The sequence below is a fragment of the Sinohyriopsis cumingii genome, chromosome 1, assembly GCF_028554795.1.
Source record: "Sinohyriopsis cumingii isolate HCF-2022 chromosome 1, ASM2855479v2, whole genome shotgun sequence".
Lineage (NCBI taxonomy): Eukaryota > Metazoa > Mollusca > Bivalvia > Unionida > Unionidae > Sinohyriopsis > Sinohyriopsis cumingii.
This window is the reverse complement of record NC_142961.1, coordinates 82,057,702-82,083,470: the sequence shown is the minus strand read 5'-3', so window position 1 is coordinate 82,083,470 and position 25,769 is coordinate 82,057,702. Positions and strand designations below refer to the sequence as shown.

At 33.4% G+C, this 25,769-nt stretch overlaps 1 protein-coding gene across 5 annotated transcripts in view; it reads right to left on the bottom strand.

The window, feature by feature from the left end:
* Positions 1–25,769, bottom strand: part of LOC149807235 (multiple PDZ domain protein-like) — a 453,425-nt gene that overhangs the window by 49,748 nt on the left and 377,908 nt on the right. For all 5 annotated transcript variants that reach the window (XM_089963870.1, XM_089963877.1, XM_089963884.1 and 2 more), the window contains 2 exons: positions 17,425–17,523; positions 2,761–2,835 (listed from right to left, as the gene is read on the bottom strand). In XM_089963870.1, the coding sequence (XP_089819996.1) occupies positions 2,761–2,835; positions 17,425–17,523 (174 nt within the window). The remainder of the gene's footprint in view (positions 1–2,760; positions 2,836–17,424; positions 17,524–25,769) is intronic.

Here is a 25,769-nt window from a genome sequence, read left to right as displayed (position 1 = left end):
GATTTGGAGTTTTAACATAGCTTTAACAATGTTTCAGTCATATCGCTAATAGTCTGCAGTGTGGCAGTTTATAGTGATGTTTAGCACTGGGGCATCATGCTGCAGACATATAACATTATCTCCCACCCAGTTACATTATCCTGACACCAGGCTGACCAGTCCTAACACTAACTTCTTAATGCTGAGCATCTAACAAGGTAGCTGTTAGTATCATTTGTAAAGGTCTTTGGTATGACTTGGTTGGGGTTTGAACCCACGACCTCCTGCGTCCGAGGCAGACACTCTAACCACATGGCCACCGAAGAAGTCGCTTCCTTGGATCCTAAAAGAGCAAGTCAGTAGTTCAATTTCTTGCATTTATCATCTGGTAGAACTCAAATTATCACAAAGAAAGCAAATGTCAATTGATGGATGGACGGACAGGCCAGACCATATCAATGGATGGATGGATGGATAGATGGATGGATGGATGGACAGACATACAGACAACATCACAGCCTCCACCTGACTGGTACATACAGATTCAGACAGAATTTACAACAGTTACATTTATCTGTTATATTTACCTTTGAGCTATCATCTTGGGGAAAATTTTAGCACCTATTTTAAGTTAAATTTTATCTTAAATTAACATAAATGTCAATTTTAATTATCACACTTACAGAAGGTGGGGTGAGATGGGGCAGACAAAATATACTTATGAGAATTGAAAGTGTGGAGTATCAGAGAAGGGTTATTATGAATCAATCTAAAATCAGAAGGGTTATTGTGTGGTTGACTACAATCAGAAAAAGGTTTTTGTGAATCAACTTACAATCAGAGAAGGGTTATTGTGAATTGACCTCAGAGAAGGGTTATTGTGAATTGACCTAAAATCAGAGAAGGGTTATTGTGAATTGACCTCAGAGAAGGGTTATTGTGAATTGACCTAAAATCAGAGAAGGGTTATTGTGAATTGACCTAAATCAGAGAAGGGTTACTGTAAATCGACCGACAGTCAGAGAAGGGTTATTATGAATTGACTACAATCAGAAAAAGGTTTTTGTGAATACAATAAGAGAAGTGTTATTGTGAATTGAAGTACAATCAGAATAGGGTTATTGTGAATTGACCTAAATCAGAGAAGGGTTACTGTAAATCGACCGACAGTCAGAGAAGGGTTATTATGAATTGACTACAATCAGAAAAAGGTTTTTGTGAATACAATAAGAGAAGTGTTATTGTGAATTGAAGTACAATCAGAATAGGGTTATTGTGAACTGACCTACAATCAGAGAAGGGTTATTGTGAATCGATGCAAAATCATAATAAAGGGTTATTGTGAGCTGACCCACAATCATAATGAAGGGTTACTGTGAACTGATCTACAATCATAATGGGTTATTGTGAATCGACCTACAATAAGTGAAGGGCTATTGTGACTCTACCTACAATCAGAGAAGCTGTAGGTCTAAGTTTGCAAACTGACCTATCATGATTGACAGTGATGTATCATATATACTTGTGATTTACCATCAGAGTATTTTATGTTGACACTTCCCTATGTCAATTAGTGTTCATTATTTTAAGTTGACACTTCCCTATGTCAATTAGTGTTCATTGTTTAGTGTATTCTAGAAATTTCATGAGAAACAGTAAAGAAATGTTGAAGTTATGATGACTTGGATTTGTGTATAAAATTCAGTGGCCATTCATTAGAATATGGGCATTGGGCATCTGGCCCTAATATACAACAAACCACTTTGTCCAGTACATCTGCATATTTTGTGATGCCTCACATCTTTGTCAGGGGTAGTATTGATCAGTGGTCCATTGATACTTACTTATAAGTGGTGTCAAACAGCCCAAAAAGACAGAATGATCTGCTGTTGCATAAATGCACTGGCAAGATCTGTGTCTATGTAGTTTGTTCTACTGATTAATCCAAGTAAACTGAACAGACCAAATCTTCCACTGCTATGCTTCTGCAGATCTGGGTTGGTGAAGTTGGATCTAATATGTGAGTACATATGGTATTAACGTGTTACATTATGAATGACATGGTGATAAATTTATTTCGGTGATTAAGATTCACTGATAATTAAGACTGTTATACTTGATCATACTGAATAATTTAATATGTTATACCTGATTATATTGGATAATAAATACTGTTACACCTGATTATACTGGATAGTCAAAACTGTTATACCTGATTATAATGAATAATTAAAGCTGTTATACCTGATTATACTGGATAATAAAACTGTTATACCTGATTATACTGGATAAATTAAACTGTTATACCGGATTATACTGGATAATAAAACTGTCATACCTGATTATGCTGGATAAATTAAACTGTCATACCTGATTATACTGGATAAATAAAACTGTTATACCTGATTATACTGGATAAATAAAACTGTTATACCTGATTATACTGGATAAATAAAACTGTTATACCTGATTATACTGGGTAATTAAAACTGTTATACCTGATTATACTGGATAAATAAAACCGTTATACCAGATTATACTGGATAAATAAAACTGTTATACCTGATTATACTGGATAAATAAAACTGCTATACCTGATTATACTGGCTAATTAAAACTGTTATACCCTGATTATTTTGAATAATTAAAGCTGTTAGACCTGATTATAATGGATAATTAAAACTGTTCCACCTGATTATACCAGATACGATTTGTAGAAACCATGGTTATACTAATTATGTGGGTGGAAATAAACCAAATTATTATCATCTGAATACATACTTTATCATATGGGACCCCAATAAGTGGTTTATCTGCAACTTCTAATATCTGGTCACCAACTGAGAGGTTGCCATTCTGAAAAAAACAAACAATGTTAACACTAACAACTGTAGACATTCAGAATATTTCTGACCTGAAAAGAAGTAAATGCATTTTCTTTAACCCTTTCCCCCTCAGGAAATGGACATTTTACATTCATATAACCAACTGCCTCTAAAATTCTTTAGTATTATGGATAATAAGAGCTGCATTCAGTTGGAAGCATTTAAAAATTTTAAATTAAATAAGGAAGCCACAGTAGCTCAGCTGGGAGAAAATCAGAATCCTAATCCAAGGGATGCAGGCCCAATACCTGCCCAGGCCATCCCTTGTTGGCTTTTTTGGGTATCTTTCGGAAAGGCATATACCCAGTAGCTCCCATTTCCTCAGCAGAGTGGTTGCCAACCCACAGATCACGATCCAAATCAGGGTCATGAGAATGTTCTGGTGGATTGCAAGGATTTTTTTGTGTGGCAAAATGTATCAAAATGTGGAAACTGGTTCAAGAGGCTCAAAAAAATTATTTTTTAGGTTCAAGGACAAAAAAGGTTGGGAACCACTAATAAAGCCAATAATCTGTTGAGTGCCATTAAAAATAAAATGCAATCTCATTTAAATAAAACAATTCTGCTGAATACATGGCACACAATATAAAAAGACCTCCTCTAATGTCTGTAAAGAATTTCCCAAAAATTCATGACAAGACCATTTCTTTCTTTTAACTGTTGCATGCTGAAACCATCTCTGATACTAGTAACAATCACAAGATTTCAAACATGCTGCTGTGGTGGACATGAAGGATTTAATACTGGCACCCTATTTATCTAGGAGCAACAAAATATCATAAGAAATCTTCCGAAAGAAAACCGATGTTGATAATTTTTTCACTTTCCATTTTGTAAGTTGTATATCTGTTATTGCCACCATGGCAGTTATCTTGAAAATCTTGTTATTAACAAGATTTTCAAGATAACTGCCATGGTGGCAATGATGGATATCAGATTACAAGATTTTCAAGATAACTGCCATGGTGGCAATAATGGATATAAGATTACAAGATTTTCAAGATAACTGCCATGGTGGCAATGATGGATATCAGATTACAAGATTTTCAAGATAACTGCCATGGTGGCAATGATGGATATCAGATTACAAGATTTTCAAGATAACTGCCATGGTGGCAATGATGGATATCAGATTAGCATCATTTCCACAATATTGATATCAAAAGTCAGTTAGGTGAATTTATAATCTACAGCAAGATTTTCAAGATGGCGGATACACTGGAAATCAGACTGGCACTATTCACTTACAACCAACTAGACATCATAAGAAGTCTTTCAGTAAAAACCCCATGCTGATATGACCATTCATTTATGAGTTGGGATAACAAGATTTTGAAAAGGCGCATTGTGGAGGCCACATTGTATGTTTGAGCAGCATGATTTTCATTTCAGACCAAAAAGAAATCACAAGTCATTAGGCAAAAAAACTATGCTGAGATGACCATCTTGTGAGGAAGATTAAGTTATAGCTAGATTTTCAAGTAGGTCACTTTGGTGGCTGTACTGGCCATGCAAGCAGCACATTTTCATTCTGGACTAACTATAACAGGGGCCTCAAACACACATCCCGCAGAATTTTGTAAAATAATTAATAATACCAATTTTTTTATTTACAGCCAGCCAATTTTATAAAAATGCAATTGTTGCCTAGTTTACTTCTTGTCTGCAACATCTACCTTTAATATGAGCCACTTTCACTGTATAAAAAAATTTCAGTGATGCAGCCCTCAGGCCAATGTACTAATCCTCATTGGCCCTCGTGGTGATTTGAGTTTGAGACTCCTGAACAAGACCATGGGTTGAATGTGTGTGTAAAGTTTCAAGGCAGTCCTATAAGTAGTTTAGGAGGAACAGCAATAACAAAACTTGTGACAATAAACAGATATCGGATGGTGGATGACATATTCGACAAAGACCATCCCATAAGCTCTTCTCATCTATGACCAGCAGAGCAAATAAAAACTTTTAAACATTTTGAATTATACATTCCTTGTAATCATGAAAACAAAATGGGTGATAAATTTAATCTCACTGATCTTCAAAGGACTAAACTATGCAGAAATAAACTTCAAATGAAATAATGAGTGGAAAAAGTAAACAATCATTGAATCAATATAAACTGGTGACCAACATATAAAACAATATAAAACATGCTTAGTAAATGCAATCACAATGTTCATAATCAGTGTATGGATGTAAGTACAAATTTTCCATCTCCAAAAAAGTCAGAGTACATTGTTCATTATGACTGGTTCAAAATAAAAATCACAAGATAGTAATATCATAAGACAGCAAACCAAGTAACATTGATTTATTATTGTCATTGGAGATTATTAGCTTTTGTTACCATGGTACCCAGTTTGCCAAGTAGATATCAATAGATATATCCAATTACAAAATATCTGTAACTGAACTTGTGAGCTTGCTGCAAACAGGTTTTCTTCTTAAAGTGTTCCAAGTAATGTTTCTTGTACAGATTATTTAATGTAAAAAAAATCATCTTAGACTTCATTATGGATTTAATAAACAAGAAAAAAGTAAAAAAAAGAGACCAAGTCTGTTCCATAACATACATGTTATGTATATTTAATTGGTATTGTGTGCCTGACCTTTATCCATGATTGAAGATAGAGTTTTTGCATGTACCTTATTTCTGACATGTTTTAAATAAGTTGTTTAGCATTGTTTATAAACTTCAGATGTTCTGGAAGACTCAAATGATGGTTATGTTACTGCCTTGGATTTTTATACAAGGTTGAGGAAAGTTCAGTTCATGGAATTATTTTAAGATGTCTTCGGATATAATTTGAGAGGAATAGTTTATTAGATTCAGGTCAAAGACACTACTTTGGAATTATTGTGAATTCATTGAAAGACATTCTGGATTATACCATTTGGATACACCAAGACTACTGGTATGTCAGCACATTCCAGACTTGGAATTCATTTGGAATATTCTATATTTTTTGGACTTGATAGAACATTTAGGATAAAACCTCAAAATTACATTTACTTACAGAGGGTGACAAGACCATTCTCATATAGCCTGTCCATTCTACTTTCCCACTACTGTAGAATAATACATAACTGATGATGTTTATTTGAATCTTTCTTGCATCAAATATCTCAGCAGTGTTCAAAAGACTCTCCCTCTTTTCATTTAGTTGAACTGCTGTCACTTTCCTTCTAAACTAGGAATATCATTTTGCACTTTTTGCAACAACTTCCTCCTTCATTGGCAATTTATAGTTTACTGGTACAAGAAACGCTCTGTGTTTACAAAGGATGATCAATGGTTTTAGTTTCGGTGGTTAGCTTTTATCATTTTGATAATTATCAGTGGTAATAACAGTCAGTAATTAAAGTGACAAAACCTAGTGTTTAAGGAACACACTCCAGTAAGGATGATTGGATTACTTGTTTTTATGTATAGATTAAAGTCAAGCACTTTATTGCCATTTTGGAATAAATGTCATGTTGATATGAGCGGTAAATTTGACATGTTGCTGATTGTGATGGGTAAAGTTTGCATGTTTTTTTATCGTGAAGGGAAAAATAAACATCTTCTGCACTAAATAACAGTTATTTGTTATATCTGAGTGGTGGCCATCGTAGAGGGGAACTTTGAACACAGGCTTGTTAGTGCAAAGGGATTCTGGTTGTATAGATCAGATGGCCACTAATCAAGGGCACCATTCAAGAGTGGGACACCATTCAAGAGTGGGACACTAATCAAGGGCACCATTCAAGAGTGGGACACTAATCAAGGGCACCATTCAAGAGTGGGACACTAATCAAGGGCACCATTCAAGAGTGGGACACTGTAGTGACATTCATAGCTTCTAACAATAGCCAGGGAATACCCATGCATTTTACTCTGGGTTGCATTCATGAAGTTTCATGGCATATATAAAATGAAAGTTTCTTTTGAACATATCAAAGTTACCATACTATATACAAATGATACATTATCTATAAACTTACACACCATTATTCCTGTTATGTGATTGTTGCATTTAATTCCTTTTTTCAATTTCCTAAGACCTGCATGTTTAACTGTATATCCTTCCCACCCCATACAAGATAAGTTAGTGTCTCATTTAACCTGTATATCCGAAGAACCATTATTTTTTGTCAAACATTTGCACTTATGGAACTAAAAGTAGTTGGCAAAATATGCAATCTTTGTCTTATGTTTGGGTTAATAATGAGCAAAAAAATACAACTTATACCAATGGTAGTGAAAAAAGACATGGTTCATATAGATATTTCATCAAGATATTTATGGACTTTATAAGGACTTCATTTCATCAAGATATTTATGGACTTTTCAGATTCACATAGTTAATTTAATCAAGATATTTATAGACTTTTTAAGGACAAAGGGATAGGGGCATAGTCCTCTCATCTTCAGGTTTTGGGGCATGAGGGTAGAGGTGCAGTCCCCTCATCAAGGGATTTTTGTGGCAAATGGGTAGATCTGCAATCCTCTCACCTAGGGGTTTGGAGGCAAAGGATGTGTAGATCTTTCATCTATGGGTTTTGGAGCAAAGTGGTAGAAGTGCATTCCACTCATCTAGTGGTTTGGGGACTAAGGGGTAGAGGTGTACTGCTCTCAACAAAAAGGTTTGGGACATGAGGGTAGAGGTGTAGTCCTCTCAACAATAGGTTTGGGACATGGGGTAGAGGTGTGGTCCCCTAAACAAAAGGTTTGGGTCATGCGGGTAGAGGTGCAATCCTCTCAACAAAAACTTTGGGACATGAGGGTAGAGGTGTAGTCCTCTCAACAAAAGGTTTGGAACATGCGGGTAGAGATGCAGTCCTCTCATCTAAGGGTTTGGGGGCAAATGGAAAGGTATGTATACATCTCACCTAGGGCTTTAGGGCAAAGGAGTAGAAGTGTAGTTCTCTCATCTAGGGGTTTTGAGGCATGGGGGTCATGGTGTAGTCCTCATCTAGGGGTTTTCAACAAAGGGGTGAAAGTGCAGTCTTCTCTTCTAGAGGTTCTGGTGCAATGGGAAAGCTGTGTAATCCTCTCATCTAGGGGTTTGGGGGTATTAGGGTAGAATAGAAATGTAGTTCTCTCATCCAAAGGTTGTACTCATCTAGGGGTTTTTGTGCAATGGAGTAGAAGTACAGTCCTTTCATCTAGGGGTTATTGGGGCATGAGAATAGAGGTGCAGTCATTTCATCAAGGGGTGCAACGATGTACTTGTGCCAAATATTGATTGTATTACAATTCACAACCTATGATAACTATTATCAATGCATGCATCAACTTGTCTGATCTTTAGATGGGTTGTCATTGGTAGTTTAGTGAAGTTTACAATGTATCGACATAATGGTAGCATTTACAATATTCTCAAGACATTTAATGGAGTTTGCAGACAGGCCTGTCGTATCAACTGTACTGACACTATTCTCACACTTCACAGGGCAACCAAAATACTTACCAACAACTGTACTAATGCATTACTCACCCTTAAGCATGATAAGCAGCATGTATAATGCCTGGCACTATCCATATATATGTATAATGCCTGGCACTGCCCACATATACAGTGTGTATATAATGCCTGGCATTACCCATATATAGGTATAATGCATGGCACTACCCACATATACAGTGTGTATATAATGCCTGGCATTATCCATATATATGTATAATGCCTGGCACTACCCACATATACAGTATGTATATAATGCCTGGCATTATCCATATATATTATCCATATATATGTATAATGCCTGGCACTACCCACATATACAGTGTGTATATAATGCCTGGCATTACCCATATATACATGTATGTGTAATGCCTGGCACTACCCACATATACAGTGTGTATATAATGCCTGGCATTAAGATAAGATAAGATGAGAATTCTTTATTTCAGACTACAAAGTCCATACCTCTAAATTAAAATATAATTATAAAGTAAAAACATTGTAAACATAAAAGAACATATATGTCATACATACAAGTATACATATCCATCTACAACAATTAATTGTGCCATGCATTGTTAAGAATGACATTAAATGGCACATTTAAAGAGTAATTTGTTCCATCTACTAATAATATGAGAATATATATATATATATATATATATATATATATATATATATATATATATATATATATATATATATATATATATATATATAATGCTTGGCACTACCCACATATGCAGTTTGTATATAATGATTGCATTACCCATATATATGTATAATGCCTGGCACTATCCACATATACAGTGTGTATATAATGCCTCGCATTACCCATATATATGTATAATGCCTGGCACTACCCACATATACAGTGTGTATATAATGCCTGGCATTACCTATACAAACAGCATGTATGATGCCTGATTTATGCCAACCTTGTCTGAAAATATGATTCCCATTGCAAAATAACTCTTTACCAACTTTTCTGTATCACCCTTAATGACCTAGTCAATACAGCATCCATTCATTCACAGTATGAGATGGCTACAATCCAAATGAAGCTGAGCACTAATGAGTACATAAGCTACACAACTGGACTTCTTAAAAATCTAGGAAGATCAGGTTTCTAACTCTTTTAATGGATCTTTTATTTTCTTTCTGGAATTTTATGTCAGCAAATAAAACAATATTCTCATTGAAATATTTTTGTTGCAAAAAATTTCAAGGACAACAGAGCATTTTCAAGCACTATTCCAGTAATTTTTGAAGCATGACTTCAAATTCAAGCACTTTTCAGGACTGTGTGAACCCTGAATGATACCAGATACCAGATGTGAATATGAGGAAATAGGCATTAGTACCAGATGCATATGAGAGGCCTCAAGGGTTATAACGTCTTGAGAAATGAAAAATTTAGAATGAAATGCACTGAATAAACTAATGAATGAATAACTTTCACTTTCTGCAGCCAGTGTAAATTTTTCTTACATTTTAAGAAAAAAAGGTTATATTTTAATTCTATTACTGATAAAAAGTGTGGAGAGAGAGAGAGAGAGAGAGAGAGAGAGACAGAAAGAAACAGAGAGAGAGAGAGAGAATTTTACATAGGTGAGAGATTTTTATGATAGCTATTATTTCCCCTGCACAGTTCTAGCAAGGCTACCATCATTACTTATAAACCAGGATTTACTGTAACTCAAAAAATCTCCATCAAAGTTTAGCTAATATTTTAGAGAAAATAAAATTGTGAAGATATTTGTCATGATAATGACTATGGAATGTACACAGTAGTTTCATTTATTTTCATTATTACTTTTAATGGTTTTGTATTCAAAAAACAAATTGGCATATTTATAGGTATTTTATTTCAAGCATTATCCTCTATAAATACGCATACAAAGACTATACAAATGAACAAACAATATGGCGGCAACCAAAGTTGGCCAACCAAATGGATAAAACATTTCTAAAGACAGTATGATCACAAATCAAACATCTGTCAATAAATATTAGTTACACCTTGCTTTGGTCTGAATGCTCATCACCGCATGGTGCTGACACAGCCAACAACACCCTGCTAATCAATTAATGAAGCCCATCAATAGGATCTTTTGCTTAAACCAACGGTCCATAAACGTAACACAGTCTGATGATCATGATGTTAGAAGTGGTAAAATTCAAATTACATCCCCTACAAGAGAATGTCCAAGACATCAGACCTAATTACTGAGGTTTTGATAACAGTGGACCTGTCTACTTCTGCAATTTCAGGATTTTTTATTTGGTAAAAGTTTGTGTGCAACAGAAGACTTGACTGACATGCTGTTTACTTAGTGGTTGTGTCCAAAATTCTCTGATGTGTGAGCTTTTGTACTAGGGTGTAATTAATATGTATACACATAGTATATAATCAGTACAGTGGAACCCCACTATAATGTGATAATTAGGGTCCAAAAAATTGGATTGTGTTAATATTGGGGTTGCGTTAATGCTGGGTTTTACAGTATTTTTTCTTCTTCAGAGAACAACTCATTGGCACATATACGTGTATTCATGTGTTGTGTATATGATGAATAGGTTATCACCACCGTTCACTATCATGCCGTTGTGGCATGCAGTTCATCTATAATGCATGTAATTCCATTGAAACATTGCACACAGATTTACAATATTCAATAAATTTTCCCTAGATCATTGTGTCATAATTCAACGTCTAATATACAGCATGAACAGAGTATTAACACTGTTTACTTGCCGTCTGATATTGTACTGTTGGGGCTTGCAATTAATCCATAATATATGCAATTCCATTGCAAAAATTGCATACGTATTTAAACTATTCAATAATTTTGTCACACATCATTATTTGTCTGAATTCAATGGGAAAAATTATCAGCAAAATTAGGTTAAGAAGGACAAAACATGTGTACAGTTCATTACGTTCCAGGGTCTATGAACGGCGTCTGTACAAATTTCATACTGCTAAAATTTTCTCATATGCGTTTCCGTGTCAATTTATCCATTCCAAATTTCCAATAATTAATGCTTGTACGCCTTTTCGTTTGAATGACTCCAGCATGAATAATTAACAATCAACTCAACACATGCTTTCAGTATGCATATAACTTTTACTTCAGATTTTTTGAGTATCGAAAGAAACATGTGAAAACTACAATACTAATCATTGCACAAAGTGCAGAGAACGACTTGCATTTGTGAATTAGCTTTTCCATAATGGTTAAATATTTTTATAAAAAGTTAGGAAATTAATAATGAGTTCTTAAGCAAACCCCACACACATGTAAAACCCGAGAACTAAGTGCAGTAGGCCTGCAACAGTCACGAGTCACTTTTATAAAAAAAGTTTAAAGCTGAATACATGTAAAATTTCATACCCTTTCAATTTCCAGCTAATAAAGTGGACATTATTTACTGGTCAACTGATTGCATCTAATAACACCATCAAGTCCAGCAAATATGTTGGTGGCTTATGTTTTTTGAAGTTCATTAAACTGTGATAATCTTTTATCAACCACCACATTGTCTGCTGCTTGGTTGTGTATGCAGTTAAGAAGAAACACATGTTGGATATTGTTTGAGCAACAGCTGTATACAGAATTAATTGAAGACAATCACAATGATGACTTACTGGTTCTACTCATGGACCAGTAATAAGTAACATTTTTGATAATCTTTATTTTGGTGTAACACTTCAAGAACGTGGTGATACTGTTAAATTTACGAAGCTACACCACGATCGTATTACATTAAAATTCATATGTGAACTCTTCCCCAAAATGATAATAAATGTTTTACACACTATTTCTCGTACTTAAAGTATTTTTTCTCGGTATGAGAAAAATACATAACCATGCCATGATCATATTAAATTCAAATTCATATGCGGTTTCTTTCCCATAATGATAATACATTTTTTACTCTGAACAAAAAATATTTTTTCATGTGCGAATAAATATACGAAATTTCGGAAGCCACGCCACGACCACATTATATCCTAATTCATGTTATAGTGGGGCGCATTATAGTGCACTGTACTTAGTGTTTTTGTCCTAAATTCATTGATGTGTGAGCTTTTGTACTGGGGTGTAATTAATGTGTATACACATAGTATATAATTAGTACCTAGTGTTTTTGTCCTAAATTCACTGATGTGTGAGCTTCTGTACTGGTGTGTAATTAATGTGTATACACATAGTATATAATTAGTACCTAGTGTTTTTGTCCTAAATTCACTGATGTGTGAGCTTCTGTACTGGTGTGTAATTAATGTGTATACACATGTATATAATTAGTACCTAGTGTTTTTGTCCTAAATTCATTGGTGTGTGAGCTTCGGTAGTGGGGTGTAATTAATGTGTATACACATAGTATATATATAATCAGTACTTAGTGTGTTTGTCCTAAATTCACTGATGTGTGAGCTTTTGTACATGGGTGTAATAACTGTGTCTGCATATAGTATATCGTTAGTACCTAGTGTTTTTGTCCTAAATTCATTGATGTGTGAGCTTTTGTACTGTGTGTGTGTGTGGTGTGTGATTTGTTTTTATCGTAGCTTTAACAAGTTTTAGTCATATCGCTATGATGTCTGCAGTGTGGCAGTTTATAGTGATGTTTAGCACTGGGGCATCATGCCGCAGACATGTAGCATGATGTCCCACCCAGATACATTATCCTGACACAAGGCCGACCCGAGTCCTAACACTAACCTCCTAACCTCTTAATGTTGAGCGCCTAGCAAGGCAGTAGTTAGTACTATTTTTGTAAGGCTTTGGCATGACTCAGCAGGGGATCGAACCCACAACCTCCTGCATCTGAGGTGGACATTCTAACCACTAGGCCACTGGAGCAGTACTGAGCTTTTGTACAAGTGTGTAATTAATGTGTATACACATAGTATATAATCAGTACTTAGTGTTTTTGTCCTAAATTCATTGATGTGTGAGCTTTTGTACTGGGGTGTAATTAATGTGTATACACATATTATATAATCAGTACTTTGTGTTTTTGTCAGAAATTCAGTGATTATCAGTGATGCATGTATCAGTACTTAGTGTTTTTGTCCAAAATTCAGTGATGCAATATCAGGATTTGGTGTTTTTGACTTAAATTAAGTGATGTATGTATCAGTACTTGGTATTTTTGTCCAAAATTCAGTGATGTATGAACTTTAGTATTGGTGAGTAATTAATGTGTATACACATATTATTTAATCAGTACTTGTGCTTCCAGTAACAATTTTAATATTTTACAGTCTTCTTGTTCTGTTGGATTAAAACTGCAAGGATAGAATGCTAATGCTTTCAGATGGATTTATACTTTAACAGAAATATTTCCCACCTGTAATCAGAAGTATGAATGCTAGCATTTACCTATGCTTCCCATCAATAGTATGAATGCTAGCAATTCACCTATGCTGCCCATCAATAGTATGAAGTATGAATGCTAGCAATTCACCTATGCTGCCCATCAATAGTATGAAGTATGAATTCTAGCATTTACCTATGCTTCCCATCAATAGTATGAAGTATGAATGCTAGCAATTCACCTATGCTTCCCATCAATAGTATGAAGTATGAATTCTAGCATTTACCTATGCTTCCCATCAATAGTATGAAGTATGAATGCTAGCATTTACCTATGCTGTCCATCAATAGTATGAAGTATGAATGCTAGCAATTCACCTATGCTGCCCATCAACAATATGAAGTATGAATGCTAGCAATTCACCTGTGCTTCCCATCAATAGTATGAAGTATGAATTCTAGCAATTCACCTATGCTTCCCATCAATAGTATGAAGTATGAATGCTAGCATTTACCTATGCTGTCCATCAATAGTATGAAGTATGAATGCTAGCAATTCACCTATGCTTCCCATCAATAGTATGAAGTATGAATTCTAGCAATTCACCTATGCTTCCCATCAATAGTATGAAGTATGAATGCTAGCAGTTACCTATGCTTCCCATCAATAGTATGAAGTATGAATTCTAGCAGTTACTTATGCTTCCCATCAATAGTATGAAGAATGAATTCTAGCATTTACATGTGCTTCTCATCAATAGTACGAAGTATGAATGCTAGCATTTACCTATGCTTCCCATCAATAGTATGAAGTATGAATTCTAGCATTTACCTACGCTTCCCATCAACAGTATGAAGTACGAATGCTAGCATTTACCTATGCTGTCCATCAATAGTATGAAGTATGAATGCTAGCATTCACCTATGCTTCCCATCAATAGTATCAAGTATGAATGCTAGCATTTACTTATGCTTCCCATCAATAGTATGAAGTATGATTGCTAGCAATTCACCTATGCTTCCAATCAATAGTATGAAGTATGAATTCTAGCAATTCACCTATGCTTCCCATCAATAGCATGAAGTATGAATGCTAGCATTTACCTATGCTTCCCATCAATAGTATGAAGTATGAATTCTAGCAGTTACTTATGCTTCCCATCAATAGTATGAAGAATGAATTCTAGCATTTACATGTGCTTCTCATCCATAGTATGAAGTATGAATGCTAGCATTTACCTATGCTTCCCATCAGTAGTATGAAGTATGAATTCTAGCATTTACCTATGCTTCCCATCAACAGTATGAAGCATGAATGCTAGCATTTACCTATGCTGTCCATCAATAGTATGAAGTATGAATGCTAGCATTCACCTATGCTTCCCATCAATAGTATGAAGTATGAATGCTAGCATTTACTTATGCTTCCCATCAATAGTATGAAGTATGATTGCTAGCAATTCACCTATGCTTCCCATCAATAGTATGAAGTATGAATTCTAGCAATTCACCTATGCTTCCCATCAATAGCATGAAGTATGAATGCTAGCAGTTACCTATGCTTCCCATCAATAGTATGAAGAATGAATTCTAGCATTTACATGTGCTTCTCATCCATAGTATGAAGTATGAATGCTACCTATTTTTCCTGCAAGCTTTTCATCCAGATGGATTACAAATGTAAATCTTAAATCAACGGAACTGCAAAGAATAAAATGCAATGTTTTCATAATATTTTCAACACTTTCATTTGAAAAAAGGATAAGTTAAATAAAAACTTATTCCAATTTTCATGTCATTTCATTATCCTTTAAGTTTAAATAATTCTAGCTAGAGGTGGGTACCATAAAATTTTTTGTACTGACATGTTTATGAATGTACCAAATGTCACAGTTATACTAGGGACCAACAATTCTATATTATGGGGCAAGGGCCTGACACTGTTTGTTTAATTTCCATCTGTCAATAGCTGCAGAATATTTGTTTGCTCTGATTTATAGCAAACTAACACCAAATTATATCCATCATATCTGGAAACAAATTAATGATCTTGATATAAAAGAGAAAAAAACATTTCAGCTAAAAGGAAACCACAAATACACCCCCACCCTGAAAATTCAATGGCCAGTCCTTTATAGTAGATTGTTGTTGTTGTTGTTGTTGTGGGGTTTAATGCCATTTGTCAGCACATGGTAGGCTATGCATGGCGGCCAGTATTAATGGTGGAGGAAGAACCCAGTAACACCCAGGGAAGAACCACTGACCCACGAGAAGCTACTGGAAGCTTTCTCACGTACCCACATTGGCCGAAATCCTAGACTCGAACCCATGCAGACAGAGGTGAGATGGCAGTGATCCATTACGGAGAGCGCTTTAGACCACTCGGCCACTTGGGGCCCCATCTTATAGTAGATGAAATGTGTCTGTTAATTGTAGAGCAAGTTGTAATGTAAAAGCTGGAACTAAAGTGGGATCATTAAGCTTATATTACAGCCAATACTATGACATGCAGACATTAGAGAACCTAATTATAAAAAAAGAAATTTTCGATACTGAAGCCTACAATTTCCTAGCTACACTACTAATATAATTGGCGGGGAAACTTTGAGTGGGATGCCAACACCCAGGCAAGATATTTATAAGTGGATATTTATAAGCGAGGGCCAGTAAACATAAATCACAATTACCCAACAAACGAGAAATATTCAGTGAACTTGAGGACTTGTGTAAACTTCAGACAGAAAAAGTGAGCTCCTTTGTGTCTTACAAAGGAATATATATACTTAATGCATTCCGATATGCTAGTAAATAAGTAAATCATTAAGTGTGGTGTTTTATTGTTTTGTCATTTTTAGTCTGAAATTTTTCCAAAAGTTGGATTTGGTCTGAAACTATTTCACAATATTCCATTTGGCCACTGCAATGGCATGCATGACATGTGTGAAATATGTGATTAATGGATTTTATATAGTTATATTTATAATATTCGCCATTAACTCGTCACATTAGCAACCATTTTGCAAGAAAAGATAAATACTGGAACTTTTCTGAATTTTTTTGTGAGTAATGAAAACATACTGTTAATATCATTAAAGTTGTAACAAGATTCATCTGGGATTTTTGTACATTCCTTACTGATAGAAACTACCGATGTAATGGTACAGTGAAAACGTACCGTGGTACATACCACCGGAAAAATATACAGAGGTAAATCAGTATATTGGTAATAGCGTTTACCTCTAATTCTAGTACTATTTCTTTTTTCTCTCTATCCTGATTGATTTTGATATCAATCTAAGACAGTCAGTGCATCCGAAAGGTAGTGGATACTGCAAAAATTTATTTGCATTGAAACAAAAAATACTTTATAAAGTTATTATTTTTTTATTTTAGGAAAGGTTTAAAATATAACAAAATATATACAAAAGACAATATTTTATGGCAGTGTTTTCCAAAGTGTGGTATTTGTACCATTGGTGGTATGCGAAAGGGTTTCAGGAGGTACATAGTAGAAAATAAATTGAGAAATTCACTCTACAAATGTACTATGGCACTGGGAGAAGGGGACACCAATATGACTAATGTCCCAAAAGAGGTATATGAATGATTTAAGTTTGGAAAAAACTGTTTTATGGCAATAAGAAACTGAATGACAAAAAAGCTGAGCTTTGTGTTGATTGCTAGGAATCCATGAAAAGTTAAAACATGGAATATGCCACATTTACTAAATTCATAAAATATGTGATGATGCTATGATTTAATTATTAGCAGTAGGTAGCAAACCTGAAAAGCAACGCCTCCAATAGTTATGCTCCTGACATATATGCCTTGGCAACCATCTTTGGTATCCTCCACTATAGCAAAACCCAGACCTGCCGAACCCTGAAACAGAAAGAAAACTGAGTGTTTATAAAAAGTGGTGAAACCCAGACCTGCTGGATGAGAAAAAATGAGAAAACTGCTCGAAAGGTATGTAAATAACAAGATTTTCAAGATGGCCATCATGGTGACAATAGTGGAGGTCAAACAAAGTTTGGGCCAACCAGATATTCATATGAAGTCTTTGGATGAAAACCCCATGCCAATATGACATTTTGTTCAGGAGCATTAACGAAGATTTTCAAACTGTCGCCAGGTTGTGGCCATACTAATGATTCATTTACGGCAAACTAGACCTTGGTATGACTGGGTGTGTAGTTTCACAGCTGACCTCCAAGTACTTATGAAGCAGTATATTACAAACGTCCAGACAGACAACAGCTAGATGGCAGACAATGGACAACAGGCCATGCCATAAGATCTTCTGGTCTATGACTGCTAGAGCTAAATGTGTTGGGCTTAACACCAAGCATGGGCTTGACATTAAACAAACACAGTAAAATGAATTTGTAGTTAATAAAATTACAGTACTCCCTCATTATAACACTGCATATGGAAGCTCTGTTGCATGCTGCCTTATAGTGAGACTATCTAGTAAAGAAATACATGATACATATAATTGTATGGCCACTTAATGAAATGGGATCCATCACCACACCCTCTAACACAGGGGTCTCAAGCACACAGCCCTCGGGCTGCACATGGCTGCCAAGCCGTATCCTGTGGCTTGCAAAATAATACATGATGCCTTAGGAGTCACTATCCTGCCTCGCAACCTCTATGAATTTCTAATGGCATTTATTAGTACTGTACACTCTACTGTTGTCATTTACAAGTATTGTATATTGTACTGCTGGCATTTACAAGTATTATATACTCTGCTGTGGACATTTACAAATATTTTTAATAGTATGTTGTCATTTACAAGTACTGTATACTCTACTGTGGACATTTACAAATATTGTATACTCTGCTGTGGACATCTACAAATATTTTTAATACACTGTTGTCATTTACAAGTATTGTATACTCTACTGTGGACATTTACAAGTACTGTATACTCTGCTGTGGACATTTACAAATATTTTTAGTCTGTTGTCATTTACAAGTATTGTATACTCTACTGTGGACATTTACAAATATTTTTAATAATCTGTTGTCATTTACAAGTACTGTATACTCTACTGCTGGCATTTACAAATATTGTATATACTCTGCTGTGGACATTTACAAATATTTTAAGTCTGTTGTCATTTACAAGTACTGTATACTCTACTGTGGACATTTACAAATAATGTATCTCTGTTGTGGACATTTACAAATATTGTATATTCTGCTGTGGACATTTACAAATATTTTTAGTCTGTTGTCATTTACAAGTATTGTATACTCTACTGTGGACATTTACAAATATTGTATACTCTGCTGTGGACATTTACAAATATTTTTAGTCTGTTGTCATTTACAAGTATTGTATATTCTACTGTGGACATTTACAAATATTTTTAATAATCTGTTGTCATTTACAAGTACTGTATACTCTACTGCTGGCATTTACAAATATTGTATACTCTGCTGTGGACATTTACAAATATTTTTAGTCCGCTGTCATTTACAAGTACTGTATAATCTATTGTGGACATTTACAAATATTGTATACTCTGTTGTGGACATTTACAAATATTGTATACTCTGCTGTGGACATTTACAAATATTTTTAGTCTGTTGTCATTTACAAGTATTGTATACTCTGCTGTGGACATTTACAAATATTTTTAGTCTACTGTCATTTACAAGCATTGTATACTCTGCTGTGGACATTTACAAATATTTTTAGTCTACTGTCATTTACAAGCATTGTATACTCTGCTGTGGACATTTACAAATATTTTTAATAATCTGTTGTCATTTACAAGTACTGTATACTCTGCTGTGGACATTTACAAATACTGTATACTCTGCTGTAGACATTTACAAATATTTTTAGTCTGTTGGCATTTACAAATATTGTATATACTCTGTTGTGGACATTTACAAATATTTTTAGTCTGTTGTCATTTACAAGTACTGTATACTCTACTGTGGACATTTACAAATATTGTATCTCTGTTGTGGACATTTACAAGTATTGTATACTCTACTGTGGACATTTACAAATATTGTATACTCTGCTGTGGACATTTACAAATATTTTTAGTCTGTTGTCATTTACAAGTATTGTATATTCTACTGTGGACATTTACAAATATTTTTAATAATCTGTTGTCATTTACAAGTACTGTATACTCTACTGCTGGCATTTACAAATATTGTATACTCTGCTGTGGACATTTACAAATATTTTTAGTCCGCTGTCATTTACAAGTACTGTATACTCTATTGTGGACATTTATAAATATTGTATACTCTGTTGTGGACATTTACAAATATTGTATACTCTGCTGTGGACATTTACAAATATTTTTAGTCTGTTGTCATTTACAAGTATTGTATACTCTGCTGTGGACATTTACAAATATTTTTAGTCTACTGTCATTTACAAGTACTGTATACTCTGCTGTGGACATTTACAAATATTTTTAATAATCTGTTGTCATTTACAAGTACTGTATACTCTGCTGTGGACATTTACAAATATTGTATACTCTGCTGTAGACATTTACAAATATTTTTAGTCTGTTGGCATTTACAAGTATTGTATATTCTGCTGTGGACATTTACAAATATTTTTAATAATCTGTTGTCATTTACAAGTACTGTATACTCTACTGCTGGCATTTACAAATATTGTATACTCTGCTGTGGACATTTACAAATATTGTATACTCTGTTGTGGAAATTTACAAATATTGTATACTCTGCTCTAGACATTTACAAATATTTTTAGTCTGTTGTCATTTACAAGTATTGTATACTCTGCTGTGGACATTTACAAATATTTTTAGTCTACTGTCACTTACAAACATTGTATACTCTGCTGTGGACATTTACAAATATTTTTAATAATCTGTTGACATTTACAAGTACTGTATACTCTACTGTGGACATTTATAAATATTATATACTCTGCTGTGGACATTAACAAATACTGTATACTCTGCTGTGGACATTTACAAATATTTTTAGTCTGTTGTCATTTACAAGTACTGTATACTCTACTGTGGACATTTACAAATATTGTATACTCTGCTGTGGACATTTACAAATATTTTTAGTCTGTTGTCATTTACAAGTATTGTATATTCTACTGTGGACATTTACAAATATTTTTAATAATCTGTTGTCATTTACAAGTACTGTATACTCTACTGCTGGCATTTACAAATATTGTATACTCTACTGTGGACATTTACAAATATTTTTAGTCCGTTGTCATGTACAAGTACTGTATACTCTACTGTGGACATTTACAAATATTTTTAGTCTGTTGTCATTTACAAGTAGTGTATACTCTACCGTGGACATTTACAAATATTGTATACTCTGTTGTGGACATTTACAAATATTGTATACTCTGCTCTAGACATTTACAAATATTTTTAGTCTGTTGTCATTTACAAGTATTGTATACTCTGCTGTGGACATTTACAAATATTTTTAGTCTGTTGTCATTTACAAGTACTGTATACTCTACCGTGGACATTTACAAATATTGTATACTCTGCTGTGGACATTTACAAATATTTTTAATAATCTGTTGTCATTTACAAGTACTGTATACTCTACTGGTGGCATTTACAAGTATTGTATACTCTGTTGTGGACATTTACAAATATTGTATATTCTGCTGTGGACATTTACACATATTTTTAGTCTGTTGTCATTTACAAGTATTGTATACTCTACTGTGGAAATTTACAAATATTGTATACTCTGCTATGGACATTTACAAATATTTTTAGTCTGTTGTCATTTACAAGTACTGTATATTCTACTGTGGACATTTACAAATATTGTATACTCTGCTGTGGACATTTACAAATATTTTTAATAATCTGTTGTCATTTACAAGTATTGTATACTCTACTGTGGACATTTACAAATATTTTTAATAATCTGTTGTCATTTACAAGTACTGTATACTCTACTGCTGGCATTTACAAATATTGTATATACTCTGCTGTGGACATTTACAAATAGTTTTAGTCTGTTGTCATTTACAAGTACTGTATACTCTACTGTGGACATTTACAAATATTGTATCTCTGTTGTGGACATTTACAAATATTGTATATTCTGCTGTGGACATTTACACATATTTTTAGTCTGTTGTCATTTACAAGTATTGTATACTCTACTGTGGAAATTTACAAATATTGTATACTCTGCTGTGGACATTTACAAATATTTTTTGTCTGTTGTCATTTACAAGTATTGTATACTCTACTGTGGACATTTACAAATATTTTTAATAATCTGTTGTCATTTACAAGTACTGTATACTCTACTGCTGGCATTTACAAATATTGTATACTCTGCTGTGGACATTTACAAATATTTTTAGTCTGTTGTCATGTACAAGTACTGTATACTCTACTGTGGACATTTACAAATATTGTATACTCTGCTGTGGACATTTACAAATATGCTTAGTCTGTTGTCATTTACAAGTACTGTATACTCTACTGTGGACATTTACAAATATTGTATACTCTGTTGTGGACATTTACAAATATTGTATACCCTGCTGTGGACATTTACAAATATTTTTAATAATCTGTTGTCATTTACAAGTATTGTATACTCTATTGTGGACATTTACAAATATTGTATACTCTACTGTGGACATTTACAAATATTTTTAGTCCGTTGTCATGTACAAGTACTGTATACTCTACTGTGGACATTTACAAATATTTTTAGTCTGTTGTCATTTACAAGTAGTGTATACTCTACCGTGGACATTTACAAATATTGTATACTCTGTTGTGGACATTTACAAATATTGTATACTCTGCTCTAGACATTTACAAATATTTTTAGTCTGTTGTCATTTACAAGTATTGTATACTCTGCTGTGGACATTTACAAATATTTTTAGTCTGTTGTCATTTACAAGTACTGTATACTCTACCGTGGACATTTACAAATATTGTATACTCTGCTGTGGACATTTACAAATATTTTTAATAATCTGTTGTCATTTACAAGTACTGTATACTCTACTGGTGGCATTTACAAGTATTGTATACTCTGTTGTGGACATTTACAAATATTGTATATTCTGCTGTGGACATTTACACATATTTTTAGTCTGTTGTCATTTACAAGTATTGTATACTCTACTGTGGAAATTTACAAATATTGTATACTCTGCTATGGACATTTACAAATATTTTTAGTCTGTTGTCATTTACAAGTACTGTATATTCTACTGTGGACATTTACAAATATTGTATACTCTGCTGTGGACATTTACAAATATTTTTAATAATCTGTTGTCATTTACAAGTATTGTATACTCTACTGTGGACATTTACAAATATTTTTAATAATCTGTTGTCATTTACAAGTACTGTATACTCTACTGCTGGCATTTACAAATATTGTATATACTCTGCTGTGGACATTTACAAATATTTTTAGTCTGTTGTCATTTACAAGTACTGTATACTCTACTGTGGACATTTACAAATATTGTATCTCTGTTGTGGACATTTACAAATATTGTATATTCTGCTGTGGACATTTACAAATATTTTTAGTCTGTTGTCATTTACAAGTATTGTATACTCTACTGTGGAAATTTACAAATATTGTATACTCTGCTGTGGACATTTACAAATATTTTTTGTCTGTTGTCATTTACAAGTATTGTATACTCTACTGTGGACATTTACAAATATTTTTAATAATCTGTTGTCATTTACAAGTACTGTATACTCTACTGCTGGCATTTACAAATATTGTATACTCTGCTGTGGACATTTACAAATATTTTTAGTCTGTTGTCATGTACAAGTACTGTATACTCTACTGTGGACATTTACAAATATTGTATACTCTGCTGTGGACATTTACAAATATGCTTAGTCTGTTGTCATTTACAAGTACTGTATACTCTACTGTGGACATTTACAAATATTGTATACTCTGTTGTGGACATTTACAAATATTGTATACCCTGCTGTGGACATTTACAAATATTTTTAATAATCTGTTGTCATTTACAAGTATTGTATACTCTATTGTGGACATTTACAAATATTGTATACTCTACTGTGGACATTTACAAATATTTTTAGTCCGTTGTCATGTACAAGTACTGTATACTCTACTGTGGACATTTACAAATATTTTTAGTCTGTTGTCATTTACAAGTAGTGTATACTCTACCGTGGACATTTACAAATATTGTATACTCTGTTGTGGACATTTACAAATATTGTATACTCTGCTCTAGACATTTACAAATATTTTTAGTCTGTTGTCATTTACAAGTATTGTATACTCTGCTGTGGACATTTACAAATATTTTTAGTCTGTTGTCATTTACAAGTACTGTATACTCTACCGTGGACATTTACAAATATTGTATACTCTGCTGTGGACATTTACAAATATTTTTAATAATCTGTTGTCATTTACAAGTACTGTATACTCTACTGGTGGCATTTACAAGTATTGTATACTCTGTTGTGGACATTTACAAATATTGTATATTCTGCTGTGGACATTTACACATATTTTTAGTCTGTTGTCATTTACAAGTATTGTATACTCTACTGTGGAAATTTACAAATATTGTATACTCTGCTATGGACATTTACAAATATTTTTAGTCTGTTGTCATTTACAAGTACTGTATATTCTACTGTGGACATTTACAAATATTGTATACTCTGCTGTGGACATTTACAAATATTTTTAATAATCTGTTGTCATTTACAAGTATTGTATACTCTACTGTGGACATTTACAAATATTTTTAATAATCTGTTGTCATTTACAAGTACTGTATACTCTACTGCTGGCATTTACAAATATTGTATATACTCTGCTGTGGACATTTACAAATATTTTTAGTCTGTTGTCATTTACAAGTACTGTATACTCTACTGTGGACATTTACAAATATTGTATCTCTGTTGTGGACATTTACAAATATTGTATATTCTGCTGTGGACATTTACAAATATTTTTAGTCTGTTGTCATTTACAAGTATTGTATACTCTACTGTGGAAATTTACAAATATTGTATACTCTGCTGTGGACATTTACAAATATTTTTTGTCTGTTGTCATTTACAAGTATTGTATACTCTACTGTGGACATTTACAAATATTTTTAATAATCTGTTGTCATTTACAAGTACTGTATACTCTACTGCTGGCATTTACAAATATTGTATACTCTGCTGTGGACATTTACAAATATTTTTAGTCTGTTGTCATGTACAAGTACTGTATACTCTACTGTGGACATTTACAAATATTGTATACTCTGCTGTGGACATTTACAAATATGCTTAGTCTGTTGTCATTTACAAGTACTGTATACTCTACTGTGGACATTTACAAATATTGTATACTCTGTTGTGGACATTTACAAATATTGTATACCCTGCTGTGGACATTTACAAATATTTTTAATAATCTGTTGTCATTTACAAGTATTGTATACTCTATTGTGGACATTTACAAATATTGTATACTCTACTGTGGACATTTACAAATATTTTTAGTCTGTTGTCATTTACAAGTATTGTATACTCTACTGTGGACATTTACAAATATTTTTAATAATCTGTTGTCATTTACAAGTACTGTATACTCTACAGCTGGCATTTACAAATATTGTATATACTCTGCTGTGGACATTTACAAATATTTTTAGTCTGTTGTCATTTACAAGTACTGTATACTCTACTGTGGACATTTACAAATATTGTATCTCTGTTGTGGACATTTACAAATATTGTATACTCTGCTGTGGACATTTACAAATATTTTTAGTCTGTTGTCATTTACAAGTATTGTATACTCTACTGTGGACATTTACAAATATTGTATACTCTGCTGTGGACATTTACAAATATTTTTAGTCTATTGTCATTTACAAGTATTGTATATTCTACTGTGGACATTTACAAATATTTTTAATAATCTGTTGTCATTTACAAGTACTGTATACTCTACTGCTGGCATTTACAGATATTGTATACTCTGCTGTGGACATTTACAAATATTGTATACTCTGTTGTGGACATTTACAAATATTGTATACTCTGCTGTGGACATTTACAAAT